Source organism: Aspergillus pseudodeflectus (assembly GCF_044049435.1).
Source record: "Aspergillus pseudodeflectus strain CBS 756.74 chromosome Unknown BJX68scaffold_84, whole genome shotgun sequence".
Lineage (NCBI taxonomy): Eukaryota > Fungi > Ascomycota > Eurotiomycetes > Eurotiales > Aspergillaceae > Aspergillus > Aspergillus pseudodeflectus.
The window spans coordinates 6,663-29,553 of record NW_027263860.1 but is presented as its reverse complement, the minus strand read 5'-3'; the positions used below and the strand labels follow the sequence as shown (position 1 = coordinate 29,553).

Genomic DNA, 22,891 nt, shown 5'->3' with positions numbered 1-22,891 from the left:
ACCAAGCTGCAGCTAACGATAAACTCACCCCAATTCGCCGGGCGGTGAGTGTGAGGCCCATGACCGCCCCTGCCCTACGCCCTACTTGGCTACCGTTTCGGGTAACGTCATCGATCTCTTCCCCAGATTCTGTAAACTCGTGCATCTGCAGTACAACCCTCATTCTGAGCCCCTGGTCTGGTTATAGCTGGACATGATGGATGACGACGATGCGCCCCCTGATCTTGTGGATGTTTCCCAGCTTCCAGAGTCCGAACTTCACACATCCGAAGCGGACCTACCACCACAGCAACGGGTGCCTATCACGCTTGTAACGGGTATAGATTCCGTGTAGAGTATACAAATTTCACCATAATAATCGCTAACATCAGACCCTACCAGGATATCTCGGTGCTGGTAAAACGACATTGCTCAACTACATCTTAACCGAGAAACATGGCAAGAAGATCGCTGTGATTATGAATGGTACCTACCCAGGGTACAGCTTTCTGAAAGATGACACTAACTAAGCCCAGAATTCGGAGACTGTAAGTCAAGCGATCGGCTCAGCCTGGCTAAATGCTTACACGAAGTTATGCCACAGCATCCGACATCGAGAAACCGATGACAGTAAACCAAGACGGCCAAGAAGTAACCGAATGGCTCGAAGTAGGCAACGGCTGCATCTGCTGCTCTGTCAAGTACCCAACCTCCCTCAAAGACATTTATTCCAAAAGCATACTAACACACACCAGAGACTCCGGCGTAATGGCCATTGAATCCCTCATGGAACGCCGCGGCACATTCGACTACATCCTCCTCGAAACCACGGGTCTCGCCGACCCAGGTAACATCGCGCCCATCTTCTGGGTAGACGATAACCTCGGGAGCTCAATCTATCTCGACGGAATTGTAACCCTCGTCGATGCAAAGAACATCCTCCACCTGCTCGACCAGCCTACACCTGAAGAAATCGTTCCGGACGACCATGACCACGGGCATGACCATTCAGGTCCCATCCTCTCCATGGCACACATGCAAATATCCCACGCGGACGTGATCATCCTCAACAAGACTGATCTCGTTACCGCGGAGGAACTCGAAGCCGTCCGTGACAGAGTCACGGCTATCAACAGCGCAGCAAAAATCCATCTAACAGACCACAGCCGTACGCCGCAGATCGAGGGCGTTGTCTTGGATCTGCATGCGTATGATCATCTTGATAGTCTTGACTTTAGTCAAAAGGGACATAGTCACATTGACCCCGTACGTTTTTCTTTATCCTCCGTCCACTAGACCTGCGAGGAGAGTGCTAACAAGAAAACACAAAAGGCCATCTCAACAATAGCCCTAAACCACCCGCCGCTCTCACCATCCCGAATCCCGCGCGTAGACGAGTGGCTGCGATCCGTTCTTTGGGACTCGACCCTCCCCTGGCCGGCGTCACAAACAACAAATTCTGATCCCACCTCAAAGCGTCCTGACTTCGATATCCACCGTCTTAAGGGCATCTTGGCCCTCTCTGACGGGAGCACCAAAATCATCCAGGCTGTCCGGGACGTTTTTGAGATCCGTGACGAGGAACGGTCTCCGGATGATGAGCGGAAGAGTCAGTGTAAGCTTGTTTTGATTGGGAGGGGGCTGGGTGATGTAGAGTCTTGGCAGAGGAGTTTTGAGGAGTTTGTGACAAGGGATGAGTAAGTAGACATACACTTAGACTACCTTCTATATATGCTGTGGCTCGATGGCTGGCTTGTATGTCTTAGAGTGAGATGTGTTATGCTTTTTGATACATATTTGGGGGAATGTCATGATCTCCGAGTGAAATCTATACTCTGAGACGACTATATATTTTTGCGAGTGACTGTCTGATTACAATCCATAAGATGAAAAGAACAAGTAAACAGGGAAGAAAGTTCGATTAATACAGTCGCTGCTAAGAATATAAGTAGTAGGCTGCCGAGTCCAATAAAAAGGAGACATTAAACCAATATACATTTTGTGTGCGCACACCCAAAAAGAAAAAAGAGACCAAGCAAGAATCAAGAGGAAAAACCAACAAGAGGCAACAAGATCTAAAACATCCAACAGAGAGAAGAAACAAGCCATCCGTCGTATTCATCGTGAAGAAAAATGAAATAGGAAGTAAGACAAAGGAAATAAGGAAATGCTGAAGGGAAAACATGCTAGAAAAATGCTGACGAAAATCAAATTTTTGTCGGAACCAGAACAGAAACGCAAAGATGATGAAGTAGATGGATCCCAAATGATGAGCTGTTGCAAATGAACTCCGTGTTTCGCCGTCATGTCCCGCTGCCATTGTGCTGAAACGCGAGAAGCTAAGTAATAAGTGTACAGCGCAAGAACCCTTGCGCAAGAGGGTCTGTCACTGGTATGGGCCCGTGGACAAACAGTATGCCGAGAGATGAGTTATGTGCTTTACTATAGGTCATACGCGTTGTATGGCCTTGTCGGTGAATGCCGGGTTGATCGGCAGGTGGGAATCGTTCAGGGAGTAGCTGAGTACCTGAACGCTATTCTGAGGTTGAATGATTGGTAAGGATTCGATAGCCGACTGGACTTTTCCTTCTTTCTTTAGTGCTTCGCTCTCTGAACAAGACATGACAGCCGGGTTGATTGGTAGGTGGGAATTGCTCAAAATTGAGGTTCGGTCTTGGTTCTGGATGTCGTCTTGGTCAATGGTAGGTTCGAGTATAGGGGTAGCGCGAAAGTAATTGGTCTGATGGTCGAGAGCTTCGCCCAAAAGCCTGACCGCTGGGTTGATTGGCAGGCTAGAGTCAATCAGAAGGGAATTTTGTTCATCGGCATGGACCGATTCCTGCAGAGACACAGTAGGCTGGGTGATGGGGGATGCCGTCTCTACCGGGGGTATTTCTTCCGGGTGTTGACTTGCGGGATTGATGGGTAGCTGAGAATCAATGAGAGAGGCGGCCTGGTCCTCATCCTGGATGCCAGGACTAATCGTAGATGGCTGGGTATCAAGAGCGGCTACAGCGTTCGGTTCGGATTTGATAGTGTCATCTTGCGAGGACTTCGTTGCTGGGTTGATGGGAAGTTGAGAATCGATCAAGTTAGCGCTCTGGTCTTGTGTGACTCGTGGAGAATACGACAGAGTTGTTTCAGCAGGCAGGGGAGACAGGTCTTCCGCTTGTGGATGTGCTGGCTCGTCAGTTGGCACTTCGGTTTCTGGCAAGTCGGCGGCTGGATTTATTGGGAGTTTAGACTCATGCAGGTTAAGGGTCGAATCCTGAATGTCGTCGAGAAGATAGACAGGGGCCGATTGGACATCCAGAGGTGGCAATGGATCTTCCGGAGATTTGATGGCTGGGTTGATGGGTAAGTTAGACTCGCTCAGGTAAAAGCCTTGACGGTAGTTTGTTTCGTGTGGGTATTCAGGGTCCACGTCGGGGATTGACATATCACCCCTAGTGTATATTTCCTGCATTGAAGGCTTGGCCGCCGGATTGATCGGGAGGGAAGATTGCTGAAGTGACGTTACTGATCGTGATGGCTCTGAGACAGGCCAAACTTCGGTGGCCGAATCTACCGGGTATTCATTGACCGGGGCCTGCGTGTCAGACAATTCCAAGGACTGATCCTGAACAGGCTCCCAGAGGCCAGGGGCGGAAAATTCGTCGGCCTGCGCTTGGATATCGATTGGAGTTTCGTCAACAGGTTCGGTGAAGGAATTCCGATAACGATGATCGCGACCATCCACGTTTATCTCATCCTCGTAGTGTAGCGGTACGCTGGTGTTCAATGCTCGGACGTCTTCGGGATGTGTAGGGGCTTCGACTCTCACGGGTATCACGTCGTCCACGGATCTTCGCTCGTCAAATATCATTGAGTCACCCTTTTGTATTCCATTCACTTGCGTAGGTACTGTATCGTTAATCTCCATGTGCCGTACCTGTTCCGCTCTGTCAAAGAAGACACCATCCGAGTCTATCGTTTCTGGCGACGAAATGCTTCCAAAGCTATCATCGTGGGGTAACTGTTGCGGTACGTGAGTATTGCTATGACCAAAGCCACCCATCTGCCTTCCACGTGGGTACATGAAGGCCGCACGGGAGTCATATAGCGGGAGCGCCCCATTATGTAGTCCCACCCCGGTGCTCATCCTTGGCGCATGGTCAATCTCAAGAGGAAAGAAGTTCAACAACTCTTTAGCTGACAGCCGGTTTCGAGGAATCGGGCTGAGACAGAAAGAGACTATCCTTCGATAATACTCTGGAATGGGGAGGTCCTCGTCCAGCACAAACGGTCGACGCTGCCGCTCGGGCTCGTCCTCCTCCATCGCCAACGCCCAAAGCGTCATACCCAGCTGAAACAAGTCTGTCTTGACGCCAATGTACATTGATATTCGTTGGTTGCTCTCGATCTTGTCCGCGATCTCCGGAGGCTCCCATCCCACCGGGCAGCCTCTTCTGTTGATATCGATAATCTTTGCGTCATCATTGGCGTCTACCACGATGTTGGATAAGGTAAAGTCGCCTTGGACATAGCCAGCTTCATGGATTTCGCATAGACCATGTACAATCTGTCGAGCCCAGCGCTCGCGACGCTCCCAGGCAAGCAACCCACGGTTTTCGTATAAAATATCCACCATAGCTCCCTTCTCGGCGAAGCTGATCAGAAGTCCCTTGACGACTTCTTGTCGGTCGTCGACCACGATGCCTTCTACCTGTATCACATTTGGTGTGCCCTGGAGTGCATGAAGCGCGTTGATCTCGTATAGGAACTCGTCGACGGTATCTGGACCTGGGATCTCCTTTTTAATAAATGACCTACCGTCCAACCGCACGTTGTAGACGAAGCCTGACAAATGTGCTTCGAAATGTAGCCGGCGTTCAGGTACGAGCCTGGCGTCGGGTAAATGCCCGATAGACGAGATAGGAGGGTAAGGAATGATTTCGTTGACGTCTTCGGTGACATGGACATGTAGGCGGCCATCGCGGGTTTCCAGCTTCAGGTTGGTGACCGTATCGTAAAACTGGATGTCGAGAAGCGACTCGCGGATCGACTCGTAGACCCGGGCGCACTTATCTCGCTGATACCGTAATTCCTTCAGGTCCTGCTCGAGAGAATCTGGTTCGGCGTCACGATAATCGCAGGAAATGGTGACGCGGCGCCATCGGTTAGGCGCTTCGGCGTAGGTGACGAAAAATTTTTCCCTCTCAGAGCGGTCCCGAAAGTGCATGCTCAGATTGAGAATCCATCGCTTCTCCAACTCCATTTCTATGAAATCAACAGGATACTCCACGGGAGTATCCGTTATCTCGGGGTAGTGGTCCCATTCCGACCGGACGTCGTTGTCCTGGGTGATCTCCTCATTCGTCTCCGGGGGTTCGTCAACCTTGGTTTGGTCTGGATCCGGGTCTTCGCGCCAGTTAACCTCCGGAGCGGATAATCTGGGATCCACGACAGACTGTGGGGACTTGGTCCGCTGGAGGCTCAACGTTCGACGGTCGGCCGATACAGCACGCCGAGGTTCTGTGTTGATGGGTGCGAGCTGATCTCGATGCTCGGACTGCTGTCTCTTGAAGGTGGTGGATCGGGGAAGCCCGACGCCTACCCTTCTCGAGAGCCGACGCGTGAGGTTATCGTGGGACTTGGGAGGTGGAGAATTGGTACGCTTGGAACGGTCGTTCGACGCGGTGGAGGTATCGCTGCTCGCGGGCGAGCGAGAGGAGGAAAAATCTCGGTCATCGCGGCCAAGCCATCGCCGAAGGCCCAGGCGATGCCACATGCTCTGCTTCGGACGCGGCGGATCGAGCTTTTCCGGGTCCAACAGAAAGCCCAGAGATGACCTGGGCGAGCTACAAGAGCTGTCTGCAATGGAGATGGCCATCCAGCACAACCCAGGAGTTCAAGGAGGCCGAATGAAGGACGACGGCTTGAAGACTCGAGGGGGCTGGGAGGGCGCTGGCCATAAGAAATTCTTGCGGCGGAACTTCCGTTGGGCGAGACGACCGTTTCAGAGGGAAATTTCAAAGCAGCCTAAAATTTTCTTGAAGACAACAGACAACAGGAAAAAGAAAAAAAAGAAGGGGGAAAATTTCAACAACCCGAGCAGGAGGCAGTCGAATCAGACAGATCCAGGCAAGGCATCGAATGGTACTCGACGAGTCGGTGAGGGTTCAGAGTCGTATCAGGTCACACAACAGTCGTAGCGGGTATCAAGTAGGGGATGAATGGAGTCAGAAAGGTATTATTAAAGCTCAGTACGCCGTCATAGAGAAGCAAAGAAGAAACAACAGAAATAGAAGCAACAAGAAAAGCACAAGGGTACGTAGGAGAGAGCAGGAAGAAAAGAAATCGGAAGACAAAAAAAAGATGAAAAATGAAGCTGCTGCTGCAACAACGCAAGGTGACTAGCCAGGATCGGCCTGAATGAGCCACGCGCAATATTTATTATTATCTCGAGGAGTTATGACTCACTAGAGGAAGATGGTTAACTAGGTTACTGGCACTGGCATCAATAACCGTTGTTCTACATCTGGACTATACGCAGAAGAGCTGATAAGTAAAGCAGTACGGAGTACACCAGAAAGCGAACGCACAAACATGATATCAACATTGAAAATCCCAAAATCAACAATTCCGAAGCAGCTTGATTCCAACAGATCTTAATCCCTGCTTTTCGTCATGATTATCCTAAGGCAATTCCTTCAAAGGACGCACTGCGGCCTGATAGTGCCTGAACCTCCAGCACTATGAAAATTTCTCTCAGCGACGGTTTACGGTGCTGACACTTCTATATAGAAACTTGATGCTTAAGTCTGGCTTCAGGCTCTTTTATGATCTGTCTGCTATATATACTTCTAAATAGCTATCTCGCAATTTCTACTCTATGCTTCCCCAACCCAATCTCTACTGGAACCCCACACCCCAAGCACCGGTCAGATATATGTAGTACTAGAGAACCATCGTCCACGGGGTTTGTAGCATCCGAGTCTACGAAGTACTCCAACTGTTCCCTCCTACAGTACACCTCACGATCGCTTCACTCCCAGAGCACAATATATTCCACAACTACTCCACACCTGCAATGCACAGCCCAAAATCCTTCTCGAAGCCTGCTCTGACACAATCGTACAACGTACCAGAGGACACACATCTCCAGTAACGAGTTTGTCCTCCCCACTAGCCACACACTACTGTACCCAGTTCAAAGTGATGCACCAGACAATGAACGACCCCTAAAAACAATGCACCCAATCACGGGAGTCTGGCCCTCGCCAGTCCTTCGGCCTTAACTATACGCCGGGCCTCGCGACTCGCGAGGCTAATTGTCGGGACTAGATCCTGCTGCGTTGGGATCCTTGCAGCGAATGCGTTGCTTCGCGCGCGCTTACTGGCTGCGCTATACCTCATCTTGCAGCGCACTTGGCTTTCCCTGGGAGGCTGTTCTTGATCTGTTTGGATGCTTGGTTTGGTGGCACACACGGGGAGGCGTGTTGAAGTGTTCTTGAGGCATGCGATGCGATGCGATTACTGGCCTTGGGGAGACACTTGCCTATATTGGTAGTTGGTCTGTCGTGCGTGGCTTGGTTGCTGGTGTCGATAACTGTGTACTTTCGACATCCCAAGGTAGGTGGTAAGTACTTCTTTACTTTCATCATACGAGCTCTGGTAAGAATATTCATCTGTCTTGTCTTGCTCTAGGTACAACTATATACATGCAAGTGATATAGACAGATCCATCATACAAGTGCCTATACTATTTTCAGAGTGGAGTAGTCAAGCTCTTTCTTCAGTCCTTTTCTAGCAGACGCGGTCCACCCAAAGAGAACAAGATCCAAAGAAAATGCCGATAACCTAACCCCGGTCCCGTCGCGGACCAGGGGTAGAGTCTATTCATGATATTTTTACAGCGGAAAAGGGAAAGCAACTCCGGACCATGCATTCCGAGCGAACGCCAGTACGTGACCAGAAACACATAAACCAATAATCCCAAGGGCTTGCTCAGCATCGAAGAAGTCTACCAAATCATGTCGGGTCGGGGCGGCCGAGAGTTCGAACTGGATCAGTCATCGTCCTCGTCATGGTCTTTGGACTTCTTCTTCTTGGAATCCTCTGACAGCTCCTTCTGCCAGACGCGTTTCGCAGCGTCCTTATCGAGATCGGCAAAGAGGATGTCGAATACTTCGGAGTACCAGCTCACTGCGTGGCCATCGATACCTGCTTTGATGTTCTGCGATGAACGGTCAGCTTCGAGCTCCAAAAGTACCGGAAAGATAGCACTCACCTCAGGCAGTTCTAGCCAGTCGGACATGTTATCGGCTGGGAAGATAATCTTCTTGGCACCGGCACGGCGCGCGGCCACCGTCTTCTCTCGCAGGCCTCCGATGCGCAGTACTTTGCCGGTCACGGTCAACTCTCCTGTCATCGCAATTGTGGGATCCAATGGATGGTTCAATCCCAGCGACAGGAGGGATGTCGCCATTGTAATACCAGCGGACGGGCCTAGAGTTCGATTAGCTCATCTGAAGCCTTGATTACCTCATTAGTTAACTTACCATCCTTGGGAACGGCGCCCTCGGGGCAATGCATGTGTAGTCTGGCCTTTTCAAAGAACCTGTTCTCCGGAAATTGTTTCGCCATCACCGACTTCACAAAGGAATACGCAATATGTGTTGACTCTTTCATCACGTTCTGAAGGTTGCCCGTAATGTCAAGACCCGGTCGCGACTCGGGCGTCAATGCATTTTCCAAGATAGACTCGACGTAGAGAGCCGCACCACCCATACTCGTCCAAGCCAGGCCCATTGTGACACCGGGCGGGAAGGTGTCATACAAGCGGTCAGCGGTGAAGATTGGCGGACCAACGTAGTCGGTCAAGCTGTCTTTGCCGATGTTGAGCTGTACACTATCGGGTACCTTGAGTGCCACCCGAGGGGTTTCTGTGGTCGCATTTTCCGGCTCACTCGATCTCTCTATAGGTTCCGTCTCCTTGTTCGACTCTTCCTGCGCCGCCTTGCCCTCGTCTGTGAGGGCCTTCTCTTCTGCTAGCACGTCTTCTCCGAGATCGGACACGATCTTGAAGGCCGCCTTTCGATAGACCTTCTCGATCTGCTTCTTCAGGTTTCGTACACCACTCTCTCGACAGTAAGACTTGATAAGCTCTTCAATCGCCTCTTCGCTCAATGTGACATCGACATTCTTGAGGCCAGTAAGTTCTCTGGCAGCGGGACCAAGATAACGTTGAGCAATCGCCATCTTCTCATCTGCAACATAACCAGACAGTTCAATGATTTCCATACGGTCTAACAAGGGCCGGGGTATCGTGTCAGTAACGTTGGCAGTGCAGACGAAGAGCACCTTCGATAGGTCGACGGGTACATCCATATAGTGGTCTAAGAATGAAGAATTTTGTTCGGGGTCGAGAAGCTCAAGTAGCGCAGAGGACGGGTCCCCCTGGTGGCCGCGACCGATTTTGTCCACTTCATCAATAAGGATAAGAGGATTCTCGGTCTGGCACTTCTTGAGAGCCTGAATGATTCGACCAGGAAGAGCACCCACGTAGGTCCTACGGTGTCCCTTGATTTCCGCAACATCCGTCAAGCCACCGACCGAGAACCTGTAGTATTGCCGGTTCAGAGCCCTGGCAATAGACTTTCCGATACTCGTCTTTCCGACACCTGGAGGACCAACAAGGCAGAGAATCTTCCCTTCAACAGTACCTCGGAGCTTCCCGACGGCGATGAATTCGAGGATGCGGTCCTTGACGTCTTTCAGGCCGTAATGATCCTCGTTTAATACGTTGGTGGCGTGCTTGATTCCAAAGTTCTCGACACTCTTTTGACCCCAAGGAATCTGTGTCAGCCAGTCCAGGTAATTGCGGGTGACATTGAATTCGGACGCAGCAGGCTCAAGGTGAGCTAATTTGTTGATCTCCTCATCGAAAACTTTTTTCACAGCCTCCGGCATCGCGAGTTTCCCTGCTTTCTCCTTGAACTTCTCCACGAGCTTATCCTTACCGTCTGATTCGATTCCCAGCTCTCTCTTAATGCCCTTCATTTGTTCCATCAACCAATATTCTCGCTGTCGCTTTTGAATTTTTGCCTCTACGTCCTTTGAAATTTTGGATTGCAGCTGAGCATTCATGAGCTCCTTCTTCAACACGACCAGCGCCTTTGGTAGTCGTTCCTCGATATTCATAAGCTCAAGGACTTCTTGCATCTCATGCAGCTCTCCGGCGGAGACCGCCGCAGCAAAGTCAGCAAGCTTGGCAGGCTCATCGCTCAGGTTTCCGGGAAATTGGTCGGTGTAGAATGCTGAGATCTGGTCACGGAACAACGGATTCAAAGTCGCAATTTCCTTGCAGACGTTGACTATTTCGCTCGTAACGGCACGGATGAGTGCGCTCTTCTTATCAAAGGGCTCCTCCGCTAGGTTCTCGACGTTTACCAGGCTGACGGGATACTTCCGCAAGAAAGATGTAGGTTCGTAATGATCCTTCGGCACAACCTCAGCAGTGTTCTCCTCAAAGCTCGCAACGACATCCCCACGTTTCTCAGTAGACTTGTCCTCGGGTGTGGCGGGCTTTGCAGAGTCGCCTGGCGGAAGCAAGGAGGAAATCTTGATGCGTCGGTGTGGGTAGAGAACGGCAGTCACGCCGCTCTGCTCTCCCCGGAGGGGATAAGCAGCGGTGATTTGCGCGAATACACCGACGTCATAAACATCATCAACGTTCTCGATAACATCGCCATCCGCGTTTTCATCCTTGAACAAGAACGCTCCTACATACGGTTGTCCGCGCTTCATCATGTCTTGAATGGCTGTAGCCACATTCGGATCGCGGATGGTAATAGCCTTGTAGAAACCGGGGAAGAGCGGGCGTTTAGCGATTGGAATCGCCATGACCTGAGGGTAAACATCAGGGACTGAGGGCTTTTGCAGAGCTTTATCATTTGCGCCCTTCTTGCCTTTCTTCCCACCGTCGTCGCTTCCATTGCTCGAACCGCTGGGCTTCGAATCCGCCCCGCTCACGGGAATAGGGTCCGGAGTGTCTGAAGAATTGTTCCGTCCTTCAGCGTCTTTCTTCCCTTCTTCTTCGACTCCACGTTGCTCTTTGTCCGCCGACTTGTCCTTTCGCCTTGAAACGCCCGATGTCGGAGTCCCGGAATCTGCTGATGAACCATGCTTCCCAGATGCATCAACATGCTTCGTACGAGTCTCGCGCTCTACCTCCTTGTCCTGGGTTTCACCTTTATTTTCTTTTTGATCCTCCTTTCCATCTCCGGGTGGGGGCTTTTCTCTCCGCCGGACGGTGCTCGAGGAAAATGTGCGAGGAGACGATGGAAGCGAGCGGAAACGGCGTGATGACTCTAGGAGTGATCGTGTACCGACATTATGCCCGCGCGAAGCAAATAGGGGTCGAAGGAGTAAAGGACGCGGTGCCTGGAGCGCGGCACTCCAGCGGAGGCTCTGGCCGCGGAGCATGCTCCTAGAGTTTAGGAAGGGTAACAGGGCAAAAAGGGGAACTAGGAAGTAACAGGCGAAGAGATAATGTACAGAGCCCAGGAGGTCCGAAAGGAGACCAACGAGCAGAGCACAATATCGCAGTAAAGGAAAGCAATGATGAGGAGAGAGGCGATGGCGAGATCTCAGGCGATTGATTACCGAAGCAAGCAGTTCCATCATCACAGGTGGTCGGATCATTATTCATCCGATCGGGAAACTTAGATTGCGCCGAACAACTGAGAAGCTTCGATTCTGCTCCATCAGGATTCGGTCAACAGGAAAAGTTTTTTTGGAGAACGACAGCAATCAGGACTCATCCCCTTCTGGCATGGGTATACTACGCTTTGATTCTATTATATCGTCAGTCCGGTCGTACTCAATTTCTTACGATGAACCCGTCCTCGGTCCTGGTGCCAAAGGCCACGGCTATTCCCGGCTGTATCCTGCGCACCTCGCGACAATGCTCGAAACATAACCAGACAGTCAATGCTTGGTCGTCCTCTTCGGCGCGTCAATACCATGTCACCACCATTCACTCGCCTGTCAGGCGTCGAAGGGACAGCTTTTTCACGAAGAAACGCCCAGATTTCATCACCACTAGGGTAAGTCGTTCTAGCTCCGGATATACGTGATAGAGGCGGACATCAACTGACGTTCTTTCTCATTTCTAGACTTTTCATGTCACGAATGTCCTTGCGATTGCCGACCCGTACAAGGTTCTAGGAGTGGACAAAGGCGCCTCCGCGGGCGACATCAAAAAGGCCTACTATGGAATGGCGAAAAAGTATCACCCGGATACCAACAAAGACCCAGACGCCAAGGAGAAATTTGCAGAGGCTCAGTCGGCATATGAGTTGCTTTCGGATCAGAAGAAACGCGAGACGTACGATCGATTTGGTTCGGCTGCATTTGATCAGAGTGGTGGCTTCGACCCCAGCGGCGGCGCGGGTCCAGGAGGTCCTTTCGCTGGTGGTGGTTTTGGTGGTGGATTCGGCGGAGGGTTTGGCGGGGGCTTCCCTGGCGGCTTTGCGGCGGATATCAATTTCGAAGATCTGTTCGGGGCCTTTGCGGGTGGTGCTCGCCGTGCTGGACGTGGCAGGCGTGGTCCTTTCCAGGAGGTACTGGTCGGCGAAGATATTGAGGTTCAGACGAATATCTCCTTTATGGAGGCGGCAAAAGGCACATCTCAGGACGTCGTGATCACTCCTCTGAAAGAGTGCGGCTCTTGCAAGGGAGACGGTCTCAAACCAGGCGCAAAGCGTACGCAATGTCGCCAATGCAATGGTTCCGGTACTCGAGTACATTTCATGCAGGGAGGCTTCCAGGTGGCTGCCACTTGCGATGCTTGTGGAGGAGCGGGTCTCATCGTGCCTCGGGGCTCGGAGTGCGGTTCCTGCAATGGAAACGGTGTGGTCCGCGACCGAAAGACTGTTCGTGTTGATATACCCGGAGGTGTGGAAGATGGTATGCGATTGAGGATATCAGGCGAGGGCGACGAACCTCCAAGGGGAATTTCGGCTGCGCCTGGCGCGCGAACGCAGCGCGGTGATCTTTACGTATCGATCCGTGTTTCTCCTGACGACCGGTTCAGTCGCTCCGGATCCGACATTTTATACACGGCCACGATTCCTCTTACCACAGCACTACTCGGTGGTGAAGTGACAGTCCCAACCCTCGATGGACAGGTCAAGGTCAAGGTTGCGACAGGAACCGGAACTGGGGATCGCATCACACTTTCAGGAATGGGCATGAAGAAACTGGGCGGTCGGTCTAGAAACTTCACCCCAACTGGTGATCTAAGGGTCGAGTTCAAGGTCGCCATGCCCAAATATTTGACCAGTAACCAGCGCACAATTCTTGAAGTCCTCGCCGATGAGATGGGCGACAAGACCGCTCGGCGGATTATGGACATTCCACGGGAAGGGTAAGATTCTGCTCCACCACTCCGAAGCCATACATTTTATTGACATATGTGCTAGGCCTCCTCCATCATCCGATGGGCCCTCCGGAGAAGCTTCCAAGAACGAAGGGTTCCTCAAATCCGCATGGCACAAACTCATGAACCACAAGAAGCCGGCTGACTCTAAACCTTCGCAGGGAGCTTCGACAAAAGAAGACTCCAGCGCCAAAACTGACAAGACTAAGAGCGACAGCACTGAGAGCGACAATGACAAGAAGTCCGACTCGACGTAGGCGGACATGCAAGCCCGACTAGCCTTATAATTCATTTGTGTATTTCATAGCGCCGGCGAGTTATGGGAGGGGTCTTCTTCTTTTGATTTAGGTGATATTTGTCCATTTTGCATGTTGGGAAGCTCTTCACTGTATTTATCCATTTGTTACCTATACCAGCGGTGGTCGCAGGTTTATAGAAACCATCGCTGCATGTACATTACTTAAGAGCCACACAACATCTCTCCTCCGGATATACTCCTACGTTTTGTGAGGTTTAATTCGAGGATAATAATAGAATGGGCAACAAGATTCAGTAGTGCCTTAGGCCCTCAGAGCCTAGAGGATTATTGATCCCCCGCGTGGCTGTCAAATCATCACGCCCGCCGCCATCGAATCAGCTCAACTCCAACCACTGCAATTTCCGCCGCTGAATATCATCAATCACACCCGCTCCTCCTTTCTACCCCACAGTCGTCCCTCTCCTTTTCCCACCACCACCATCCCCATCTGTCTCTCGTTCCTCTCGCCTACCATTGCAAACCCTGGATCACTCCCCTCTCGGATACTCACCTCCGCCCGCTCTCGCCTTAGGTAGATGGGAGCTCCCCGCTCCTAGTCGGCAAGATGGTTCAGTCGCCTATGATCTCATGTCCCCTCAAGCAGACCAACGAAATTGATTGGATCCAACCCCTGAAAGACTACATCCGTCAGAGCTATGGTGAAGACCCGGAGCGCTACAGTTCGGAATGTGCTACACTCAACCGATTGCGCCAGGATATGAGGGGTGCCGGAAAGGACAGTGCGACAGGACGGGACCTACTCTATCGATACTACGGACAACTTGAGCTCTTGGACCTCAGATTCCCTGTTGATGAGAGTCATATCAAGATCTCCTTTACTTGGTATTGTTCCGGCGATTTTAAAGTGGCTCCAAATTTGCTAACCGTGTCATGCTGCCCCTAGGTACGATGCGTTCACTCATAAGCCAACCTCGCAATACTCCCTCGCATTCGAAAAAGCCTCTATCATTTTCAACATCTCTGCTGTTCTTTCCTGCCATGCCGCAAACCAGAACCGCGCCGACGATACCGGCCTCAAGACCGCTTACCACAACTTCCAGGCAGCGGCCGGCATGTTCACCTACATCAACGAAAACTTCCTCCACGCTCCGTCCATCGACCTAAACCGCGAAACTGTCAAAACACTCATCAGTGTCAGTCTCGCCCAGGGACAGGAGGTGTTCCTTGAAAAGCAGGTTGCCGACCATAAGAAGGTGGGGTTTCTGGCGAAGCTCGCCAGTCAGGCGTCCTACCTGTACGCACAGGCTGTTGAAGGGACACAAGAGCATGCTAAAGGCATTTTCGACAAGTCGTGGACCATTCTCCTGCAAGCCAAATCCGCGCACATGGGCTCTGTGGCGTCCTATTACCAGGCTTTGGCCGACGATGAGGCAGGTTCGCATGGAGTAGCTGTCGCTAGGCTGCAGCTAGCGGAGAAGCTCTCAACAAATGCGCTGAGCTGGGCGAAATCGTTTCCCTCGTCAGTCGCACCGAACACAAACTTGACATCCGAGGCTGGACCCAACCTTGTGGACATTGTCAAATTCCACCTCGCCAATGTGCAGACCCAGCTCACGACATCCATAAAGGACAATGACTTCATTTATCACCAGCCAGTTCCCAGTGAAGCGGGCTTATCCGCTGTGTCGAAGCTACCTGCGGCGAAGGCAATTCCCGTTAGTGAGCTATACCAGGGCCAGGATATCCAGCGGATCATTGGTCCAGACATCTTCCAGAAGCTCGTTCCCATGTCCGTCACGGAGACAGCTAGTCTTTACGATGAGGAGAAGGCGAAACTAATCCGAGCAGAGACAGAGAAGGTCGAGACGGCGAATGGAGAGATGGCAGCGAGCTTGGATTATTTCAAGCTCCCAGGTAGCTTGAACATTCTGAAAGGAGGGATGGACCAGGAGATGACAGTTGACGAGGAATTTCAACGGTGGTGTCAGGAGCTGGCCGGCCATGATTCTTTCTCGAAGGCCTTTGATAGTCTGCAAAATCGCAAATCGGAGGTCCTGGCACAGCTAGACCAATGCTCGAAACAGTTGGATCTGGAGGAGAGTGTCTGCGAGAAGATGCGCTCTAAATATGGGGCTGATTGGAGCCAGCAGCCTAGTGGACGATTGAACACAACCCTCCGTAGCGATATCCGGACATATCGCGATACCATTCATGAAGCAAGCGCCAGCGACTCTCAACTTTCCGCAACGCTTCGACAATACGAGTCAGATTTTGACGAAATGCGATCCGCTGGAGAGACAGACGAAGCCGACGTTCTCTTCCACAGAGCCATGATCAAGGCCGGTTCAAAGCAGGGCAAAGCCAAGAACGGCGTGACTAGTCCGTATTCAGCTGGAGAAGGCAATCTACTAGATGATGTCTACGACGATGGAGTCCCCTCTGTGGCAGAGCAGATCTCCCGAGTCGAGGGTATTCTGAAGAAGCTCAACCTAGTCAAAAGGGAGCGAGCTCAGGTCTTGAAGGACCTGAAGGAGAAGGTAATTCCTACCCGGATATATAACAACAATAATTCCGACAGTGCTAACACCTGCTACTATAGGTCCACAACGACGATATCTCAAACGTACTGATCCTCAACAAAAAGTCCATCACCGGACAAGAAAGTCAGCTTTTCGAGGCCGAATTAGAGAAATTCCGCCCCCATCAAAACCGGTTACTCCAGGCGAACCATAAGCAAACCGCGTTGATGAAGGAGCTCACAAAGACCTACGGAGACTTACTGCAGGATAAACGAGTGAGAGCTGAGCAATCGAAGTACGAGGGCATCACCCGGCAACGCAATTCTGTGATGGCCAGGTATAAAAAGATCTACGACTCATTCAACAGCCTGCGCTCAGGCATAACACAAGCACAGACCTTCTATAGCGAGATGACGGAGACTGTGGACAGTCTCCGAAAGAATGTTGATACGTTCATAAACAACCGCAGGTCCGAGGGCGCCCAGCTTCTGGGCCAGATTGAACGTGAGAAGGCGAGTGGCACAGCCGATCACGAGGAGCGCGAGCGAGAGAAATTGCGGCAGTTGATGGAGCGCCTTTCGACAGAGCCCAAGCCTCCGTCAGTCCCCCCGCCCTCATCGGCCACCGGTCCGGCCAAAGCCAAATCCCCGCCGCCACCTGTCAAAGCGCCAGTTTATCCAACGAATATTGCGCCTCCGAAAGCATCACCACACTTCCCGCCCGCCGTTCCACAACAGCATGGCACGCCTGTCTCCCATTCTCCATCCCCTTACGGCCAGTACATGCCACCAGGAACTGGTGTGTCCTACCTCCCATCACAGAACTTTCAGCAAGGCGCGGCCGCACCGCTGTCCGAGGGCTATAATCCGATGGCATACCCGATCCCCGCGTCCTCAATGTCACCCCCCCCTAGCCAACCCTTCTACTCCCCAACACCTACTCCTTTCTACACCAGTCCTACCCCACCCGTCCCATCAAGTCAGTATATGCCTCAGGGCTACGTTCCCCCTCCACCACCTCCCCGACCCCAGCAAACCACCTACGCACCGTCGGCAGGTCCATTCCCCTCCGGCCCCGGCGGCTACGCTCAGGCCAGACCATACGGCTCCAGCCAGCACCACAAGGTCCAGTCGCAGTCGTCGCCGCAATCAGGTCAACCATCTTCCTCGTCCGCCGTTGATCCCTGGGCTGGCTTGAATGCCTGGAAATGAGCGCCTCCCCTCACTCTCGTCCCACGCCCCTTAACCCTCATCACATCTGGACTCGGTTGGATTGCGCTCGTTTATTCTTCGAGGACTATGAAGAGTTATGATAGATCTTACGTATGGATGTACCCGGTATTTTATGTTAATGTTCATGTTTATGCTCATGTTTATGTTTTGCATTAAGGCGTTTTCAGTCAGTATGTTTTATGTCGTGCTTTGAGTATACCTTTTTAAGTCTTTTGGTATCCTTTCTCGCATCAATGCTATTCTTCAATTTATCATATAGTCACCTGCTAGGGCACGAGCTCAGAGCATCATTGTCAGGAGCGATAAATACTTGTGTAATGTTGATAAATCAGGTATGATTTGAGATTGCGGCCTTGCACAGGACACCGAAACACCAATAGGGAGAACGACGTAGATATAGAGAATGTAAGCGAAAGTGAAATGACACAAATAGCCGGAACCAAAAATGGGGTATCATGAAAAATAGGGGGACATAAATATATGGCTGGTGATAAAAGCCCAAAAAAGGCAATCCAACCAGCCAAACAGTTAGTTATCTTACACGGGGTCACCAAAAAAGGAAACGCCAGACGAGAGACCGCCCGAAACATAAGAGGAATAGACGAATATACAAAGTTTTGCCGAGTACTTTTGGGTCATTGCATGGATGCGAGTCTCATGGCTGAAACTTCAGTCGGAAATGTCGTCCCCGACCCTCTTCACGGACTTTGTATAGAAATCGTGCAATCGCCTCCTGCTCGACGAGCCCGGCACTGTTAAAGTGTTTGCGGACGGCGGTGGCCAGCTGGTTTTTGCTCACTCGTTCTTGACCGACGATATGGTGTAGTGCGTCCTTGCCAGTGTGTGAGGTAGAGTTCTTTGAGCGATTGTGACGGTCTCCGCTGCTGGTGCCGTTGCGGCTATGTGTATGGTGTTGCGAGGCTCTTGACGAGCCGTTCGTCTGGTGCGAATCTTTTTTCAAGAGTTGCGCGCGCTGAGCGGCAATGGCTGTCGGTGATCGCAGGCCGATTCCTTGTGAGAGGAGGTTATGTGCGTATTCGCTAGAGAAGGCGCTCGGTGTGGCCAATTTGTAGGCGTGTCGGTAGGAGTGGAGGAATTCGAGAGGCATGTCGGACCAGGAGATCTAAGAACAAGAGAAACCGTTAGAATCAGCAAAGATTGCCTAAACATGAAGCGAGAATGATGCTCAGATAAAATTGGGCTGCTGGCTTCATAAAATATGAAGTTTCCAGTTTGTCCGACAACGTACTCTGGGAAGGTTGTCCAATTGCTCTCCCTGTGCAGCGGGCGCGCTGGTAATGTTTGTGGTGACTTTTACTTCTCGGGAAATGGACGTCGTCACGACACCATTAGCACCTTTTCGTCCCTTGGCTGCTGCAGCCTTGAGCTCTTTTGTTGTTGTGCTTGAAGCTTCAGACCGTGAGTCGTCCTGGACGGCCGCGGTTCGTTGGCGCGGGGGGGCCATGGCGATTCGGGTGCCTTGCAGGGGCCGAGGTGGTCAAGGGAGGATAAAATCGAAGCGACCTCAGGGTCTATGAGGCAAAAACTGTTAGATTGAGAGCAACAGCTACAATTGGAGCGAATGGAAAGCGAATGTGGCATTCATGGCTGGTGCAAGCCTGAATGAACTTTTTTGGCTTCGGCCCCAAGGCATTTCTAGGCGGCAAGACGCGGCAGAATCCAGGCGCGCGACATCATCGTCACCCGATCCGGTAATATGACGAGCATCTCGCGTGGGCTATCGGCACCTCTTCTTCGCACTCCCTCGTCACAGTCTATTGTGGCAGTCTTCATGGAACAAGCGGTGCATTGTCTAGGATGAGATTTCAAGGATAAAAATATGGTTGACTGCTGACGAGCCATCACAGGATAAATCGATAGATAAGGTCGAGGCGTGGTTCAGGGACCGAGAGATGACTTATCCGCCAAAATGTGGAGTAACAACATCTGGCAAAGAGCAACCTCAGACCATCAGCCCCTTGCGTTGACGTCGAGGACTCCAGGTTTGAAGCCTATTGTTCGGACTGTCCGAGTAAGACAATTCTTGAAGAGACAAACGGACATCCGAGATGTTCGTGGGATGTCTCTTTCAGGACAATCAACGATTCTGGTGTCGGATTTACACACTCGCGGGACTATTTCCCGCAGGTCCTCAGGTTGTCACGCCATCTCGTGACTCCGTCGAGCCAACTGATTTTTTCAGCTCACCGCTATCTCAGTCGTGATATCCACACCGACCCATCTCACGGTCTTTCCGAGTCGACTCAGTTCAACTTTCAAGGTGAAAAATTTTCAAAGGCGGGCTGGAAATGCCTCTCTCCGCTCAAAACTTGGAAGTTGGGACCCCATATTCTACAATGGGGCATGCCTCCTGGACCCCATCCAAACGCCAGGGCCAGAGGCTCAGAGACGATATAAAAATTCGAATACATTTGCATATACCGAGGTACAGCTGGTCTCTGTCTTGATATGCAGCGGATAGTTACACAGTTAGCCTAAAGCGGCAATCCGAGCCTGAAGAACAATCACAAGCAGAAAGTCAGGGGTCTAGGAATCTGGACCCCTCTCGCCTTTCGTCCCCTGTCCGATGTTTGGTGATGACGCCGGCTCAGTTTCCCTCTCAGGGTGAGCTCAGGCCACCACCACGGGACTCGGGATAGGGTCGGCAGAGAGGGGGGTGGGTTTCGGGACAGAGATACCGAGGAAATTTTTGGCCGGGCCTGCCGCCTGCCGCCTGCGGCCTTTCTCCCTCTCAGAGAAGGAGATGGAGATGGAGAAGACGCCTTGTTACGGACAATGTCCGGAGGAGGCGGAGATTCGCCCCCCCTCACCGAGAAACCCAGTTGAGGGCGCGCTTAGGTAAGGCCTTGGAGGAACTGCCAGTGAGCTGTGGCGGTCGCATCACGCCCCCCTGCCTTGCCCGACATTGTCCCGGGATTATCCGATTCGATTGCTTTCTGCCTCTGCACCGAGCGGTCGAGATGCTCATGGATCGAGAACGAATGGTCCCTCCTCGTAGGATTTGCATCGACCCTTGAGTCTTGCAGTTTGGACAACGGGGAATTGACGGGAACTTTCTGACTTTCATCCCTGTTCTTACCTGCCACAAAATCTTCAAGGTAGTTGAAGGAAAGGTTACGTACGGAGGACCGTGATCCACGCTCCAGCCGCGGGAGATTGGCATCGCGAAACGCGGCCGGAGCACGCCACTAAAGCAAGACCATGTCTCGACTCCTGGGCTAGCTGCAAATCCTAGGCATGACGCCATCGAATCACTTTGTTTAGCGGCTTTAGCCTTTTTCCAAACTGAGGCTATAGCACGCGAATGCGGTCAATTTGGGCATTTTCCCCTGCGATTAGGGCTTCCTCGCCCCACAGCTTTCTCCAAACAATCTGGAGTCGGTGTATCATTCAATGCAATCAACCCTGATGTTTGCGGATTGCTCAAGGTTGAGTGCATATTTATTACAAAAGTGACGCTCAAGCCACTGACTGAGGCAAAGTGGCGTAATAATTGTTCTGTTATGCCAGGCGTGTGTGCGGCATCGCCTGGGAAAGAGAGTGTCGAATTGCTACATTGTGATATGAGGTCAGAGCATGTGAAAGCACTTTCATCATGACTTTCACAAGCTCTCCATCTCATCAGGACTCGCATCGAACCTCAAAATGGTCTGATACTCGAGGGGTGCGGAATACCGGCACTAGCCAGGTTCCCTTTCTGAGTCGGCTCAGGAAATATCAAAATGGAGAGCTTCAAGTCAGACTATTTCTTTATCGTTCCTGTTTTCAAGCTCCTGACCACCCCAGTCCCTGGATGCATGGTGCATGCAGACTAGTACCTCACTAACAGCGACTAACCAGAGCTTCGGCAGGGACCTCAAAAGGCCAGTAGATAGCTTCAATATTTGGGAAGTCGATAGGTTTCTTTCAAACTCCACGCCCGGTATCATGTGCGCCGGTGCGGAGATAACTTCTCCAAAGAGGAGAGCGATTCTCGTGAGCTTCTGGAGAACAATTTCCCGACCTGACCAGCGACCAGCCGTCGGATTGACTCCGGGGAATCTCCGGGGAGAACACCTTCAGCCACAGCTGAACTGTGGCAAAACGAGAAATGGGGGTTTCGCTTTTCTCGGGCCAACTGCCCGCGAAGTTGGAGAGTGCCATTTGGGGCGACGTGTCATTGATACCTGCCTGCCAAGTCTCTGACTCGGCTCCGCATTTACTCTCTCTTCTGTCGCGGACGTTGTCCGGGGTTAGAATATCCGGGGGGCAAATTCGCTCGCTTCAAGCCGATTTCGAGCGCAAAGATGCTTAGGCAAAAGTGTATGGGGAAAGTTTCCCAAAGGCTAAAGCTACCTGCAAAAGCGGATTGACAAACCTCGGAAGAAGTTCCGTGGCTCAAGTGTTTCAACCTCGTCGCCGCCGCGAATAATCAGCCTATTTTCACGGTCAGCTATTTTCCAGGATTAAATCCCAGGGGTCAGTCCAGAACATCTTCCCCTCTATTCTAGACTATTCCTATAACCGGGATTCTGGGGAGCGCACAGAGCCCTCAGAATGAACGTTGATAGATGAGGTGACATTGGTGATTGCCGGCTATTATGAAGTGAGGTGAGCGCAGGGAAATAGTTATTTCCGCCAATCAGGCTATCACCCCCAGATTCGATGTCAAGCTGGAGTAAGCCTCAGTCACCATCCGGCGTCACGCCCGATAGAAAATTAACCGGCCCCCAATGATACTCCGGGTAGAGTCCCGTGGGTGATGCTCTCCAAATTCCGAATGTTCAGTCCGGAAGATTCGCGGCCCGCATCGAGCGCAGAGGAATGTCGATAAGCTGAGGTTAGTCGTGTCTCCAAGGCTGGGGGAACGGGTTTCCCTTTGCGAACGAGTGATATCAGCATGATATAGAATCCCTGTCCTATTGGACCATAGCTTCCCTCGTCCCGTTCCAGAAGTTTGTGGATCCCCCGATCGCTGGTCTTGGTGCCTTGTGGGGAGCATGGGCTTTTTTTTTCACTTTTTAGCCTCTTTTGGCGGTGCGTGGGTTTAAGCATTGGACGTGGGAGTTGGGGGTAGCACTACAAGACTCCGTCTAGTACGGTATTGTAAGTTTCTGCCAGTTCCTTCGGTGTTGAGGGGTCCGATTGCTCGGTTGATTTATTACCTTATCTTTTGAGATAATCAATCTCCCCCTCAGTTTCAGCGACGCGGACAGTGATATTCGCGGGATGGCGCAAGAGATAAGGCCTCCAACTGTCTCCAGCGACAATTCGAACGTTGGAGAACCGAAGCACCTGCTTATTCCAGATTATTGGCTCGCAGCAAGATCCCCAACCATCAGGGCGTGAGATTCAAAACGACGAATTGAAGCTGGTGAGGCAGGGGTCATTTTCATTTCCCCGGATTCTGCCCCCACTCGTCGCATCTACTAGCCGCCGATAATACACATTCGTTGGCAATTCGCCGAAGACCCCA

The 22,891-nt window shown here is 51.7% G+C and overlaps 5 protein-coding genes across 5 annotated transcripts; 2 read left to right on the top strand and 3 right to left on the bottom strand.

Moving 5' to 3' along the window:
- Positions 1–115: 115 nt before the first annotated feature.
- BJX68DRAFT_211964 (CobW family GTP-binding protein) lies at positions 116–1,798 on the top strand. The gene is made up of 6 exons (XM_071037736.1): positions 116–317; positions 382–465; positions 516–527; positions 584–680; positions 735–1,245; positions 1,312–1,798. Exons 1-6 carry the CDS (start codon positions 194–196, stop codon positions 1,678–1,680), a joined length of 1,197 nt encoding a protein of 398 aa, XP_070893037.1. The 5' UTR covers positions 116–193; the 3' UTR covers positions 1,681–1,798.
- Positions 1,798–5,851, bottom strand: BJX68DRAFT_279778 (uncharacterized protein; the record flags this gene model as incomplete). Its single annotated transcript, XM_071048801.1, has 2 exons — positions 1,798–3,640; positions 3,674–5,851. The coding sequence occupies 2 exons, from the start codon at positions 5,849–5,851 to the stop codon at positions 2,429–2,431; spliced, it is 3,390 nt and encodes a 1,129-aa protein (XP_070893036.1). The 3' UTR covers positions 1,798–2,428.
- A 1,780-nt stretch (positions 5,852–7,631) lies between these two features.
- BJX68DRAFT_248821 (endopeptidase La) lies at positions 7,632–11,599 on the bottom strand. Its single transcript, XM_071041992.1, has 3 exons — positions 8,523–11,599; positions 8,252–8,469; positions 7,632–8,197 (listed from the first exon to the last, which is right to left on the bottom strand). The coding sequence occupies exons 1-3, from the start codon at positions 11,446–11,448 to the stop codon at positions 8,030–8,032; spliced, it is 3,312 nt and encodes a 1,103-aa protein (XP_070893035.1). The 5' UTR covers positions 11,449–11,599; the 3' UTR covers positions 7,632–8,029.
- A 259-nt stretch (positions 11,600–11,858) lies between these two features.
- BJX68DRAFT_259198 (BRO1-like domain-containing protein) lies at positions 11,859–17,394 on the top strand (the record flags this gene model as incomplete). The annotated part of the gene is made up of 6 exons (XM_071043662.1): positions 11,859–12,071; positions 12,141–13,393; positions 13,449–13,658; positions 14,247–14,546; positions 14,608–16,201; positions 16,264–17,394. 6 exons carry the CDS (start codon positions 11,859–11,861, stop codon positions 17,392–17,394), a joined length of 4,701 nt encoding a protein of 1,566 aa, XP_070893034.1.
- Positions 17,395–17,731: 337 nt separating this feature from the next.
- On the bottom strand, positions 17,732–19,112 carry BJX68DRAFT_211721 (histone deacetylase complex subunit SAP30 Sin3-binding domain-containing protein). Its single transcript, XM_071037735.1, has 2 exons — positions 18,665–19,112; positions 17,732–18,538 (listed from the first exon to the last, which is right to left on the bottom strand). Exons 1-2 carry the CDS (start codon positions 18,878–18,880, stop codon positions 18,071–18,073), a joined length of 684 nt encoding a protein of 227 aa, XP_070893033.1. The 5' UTR covers positions 18,881–19,112; the 3' UTR covers positions 17,732–18,070.
- Between the last annotated feature and the right edge of the window lie 3,779 nt (positions 19,113–22,891).

Coding starts and splice junctions, on each gene's coding strand:
- BJX68DRAFT_211964 (XM_071037736.1), top strand. CDS start 194: ATGATGGATGACGACGATGCGCCCCCTGATCTTGTGGATGTTTCCCAG. Junction 318..381: donor GCCTATCACGCTTGTAACGG/GTATAGATTCCG, acceptor AGACCCTACCAG/GATATCTCGGTGCTGGTAAA. Junction 1,246..1,311: donor GACATAGTCACATTGACCCC/GTACGTTTTTCT, acceptor AAAACACAAAAG/GCCATCTCAACAATAGCCCT.
- BJX68DRAFT_211721 (XM_071037735.1), bottom strand. CDS start 18,880: ATGGCCCCCCCGCGCCAACGAACCGCGGCCGTCCAGGACGACTCACGG. Junction 18,539..18,664: donor AATTGGACAACCTTCCCAGA/GTACGTTGTCGG, acceptor TCTTGTTCTTAG/ATCTCCTGGTCCGACATGCC.
- BJX68DRAFT_248821 (XM_071041992.1), bottom strand. CDS start 11,448: ATGCTCCGCGGCCAGAGCCTCCGCTGGAGTGCCGCGCTCCAGGCACCG. Junction 8,470..8,522: donor GGGCGCCGTTCCCAAGGATG/GTAAGTTAACTA, acceptor ATCGAACTCTAG/GCCCGTCCGCTGGTATTACA. Junction 8,198..8,251: donor ACTGGCTAGAACTGCCTGAG/GTGAGTGCTATC, acceptor CGTTCATCGCAG/AACATCAAAGCAGGTATCGA.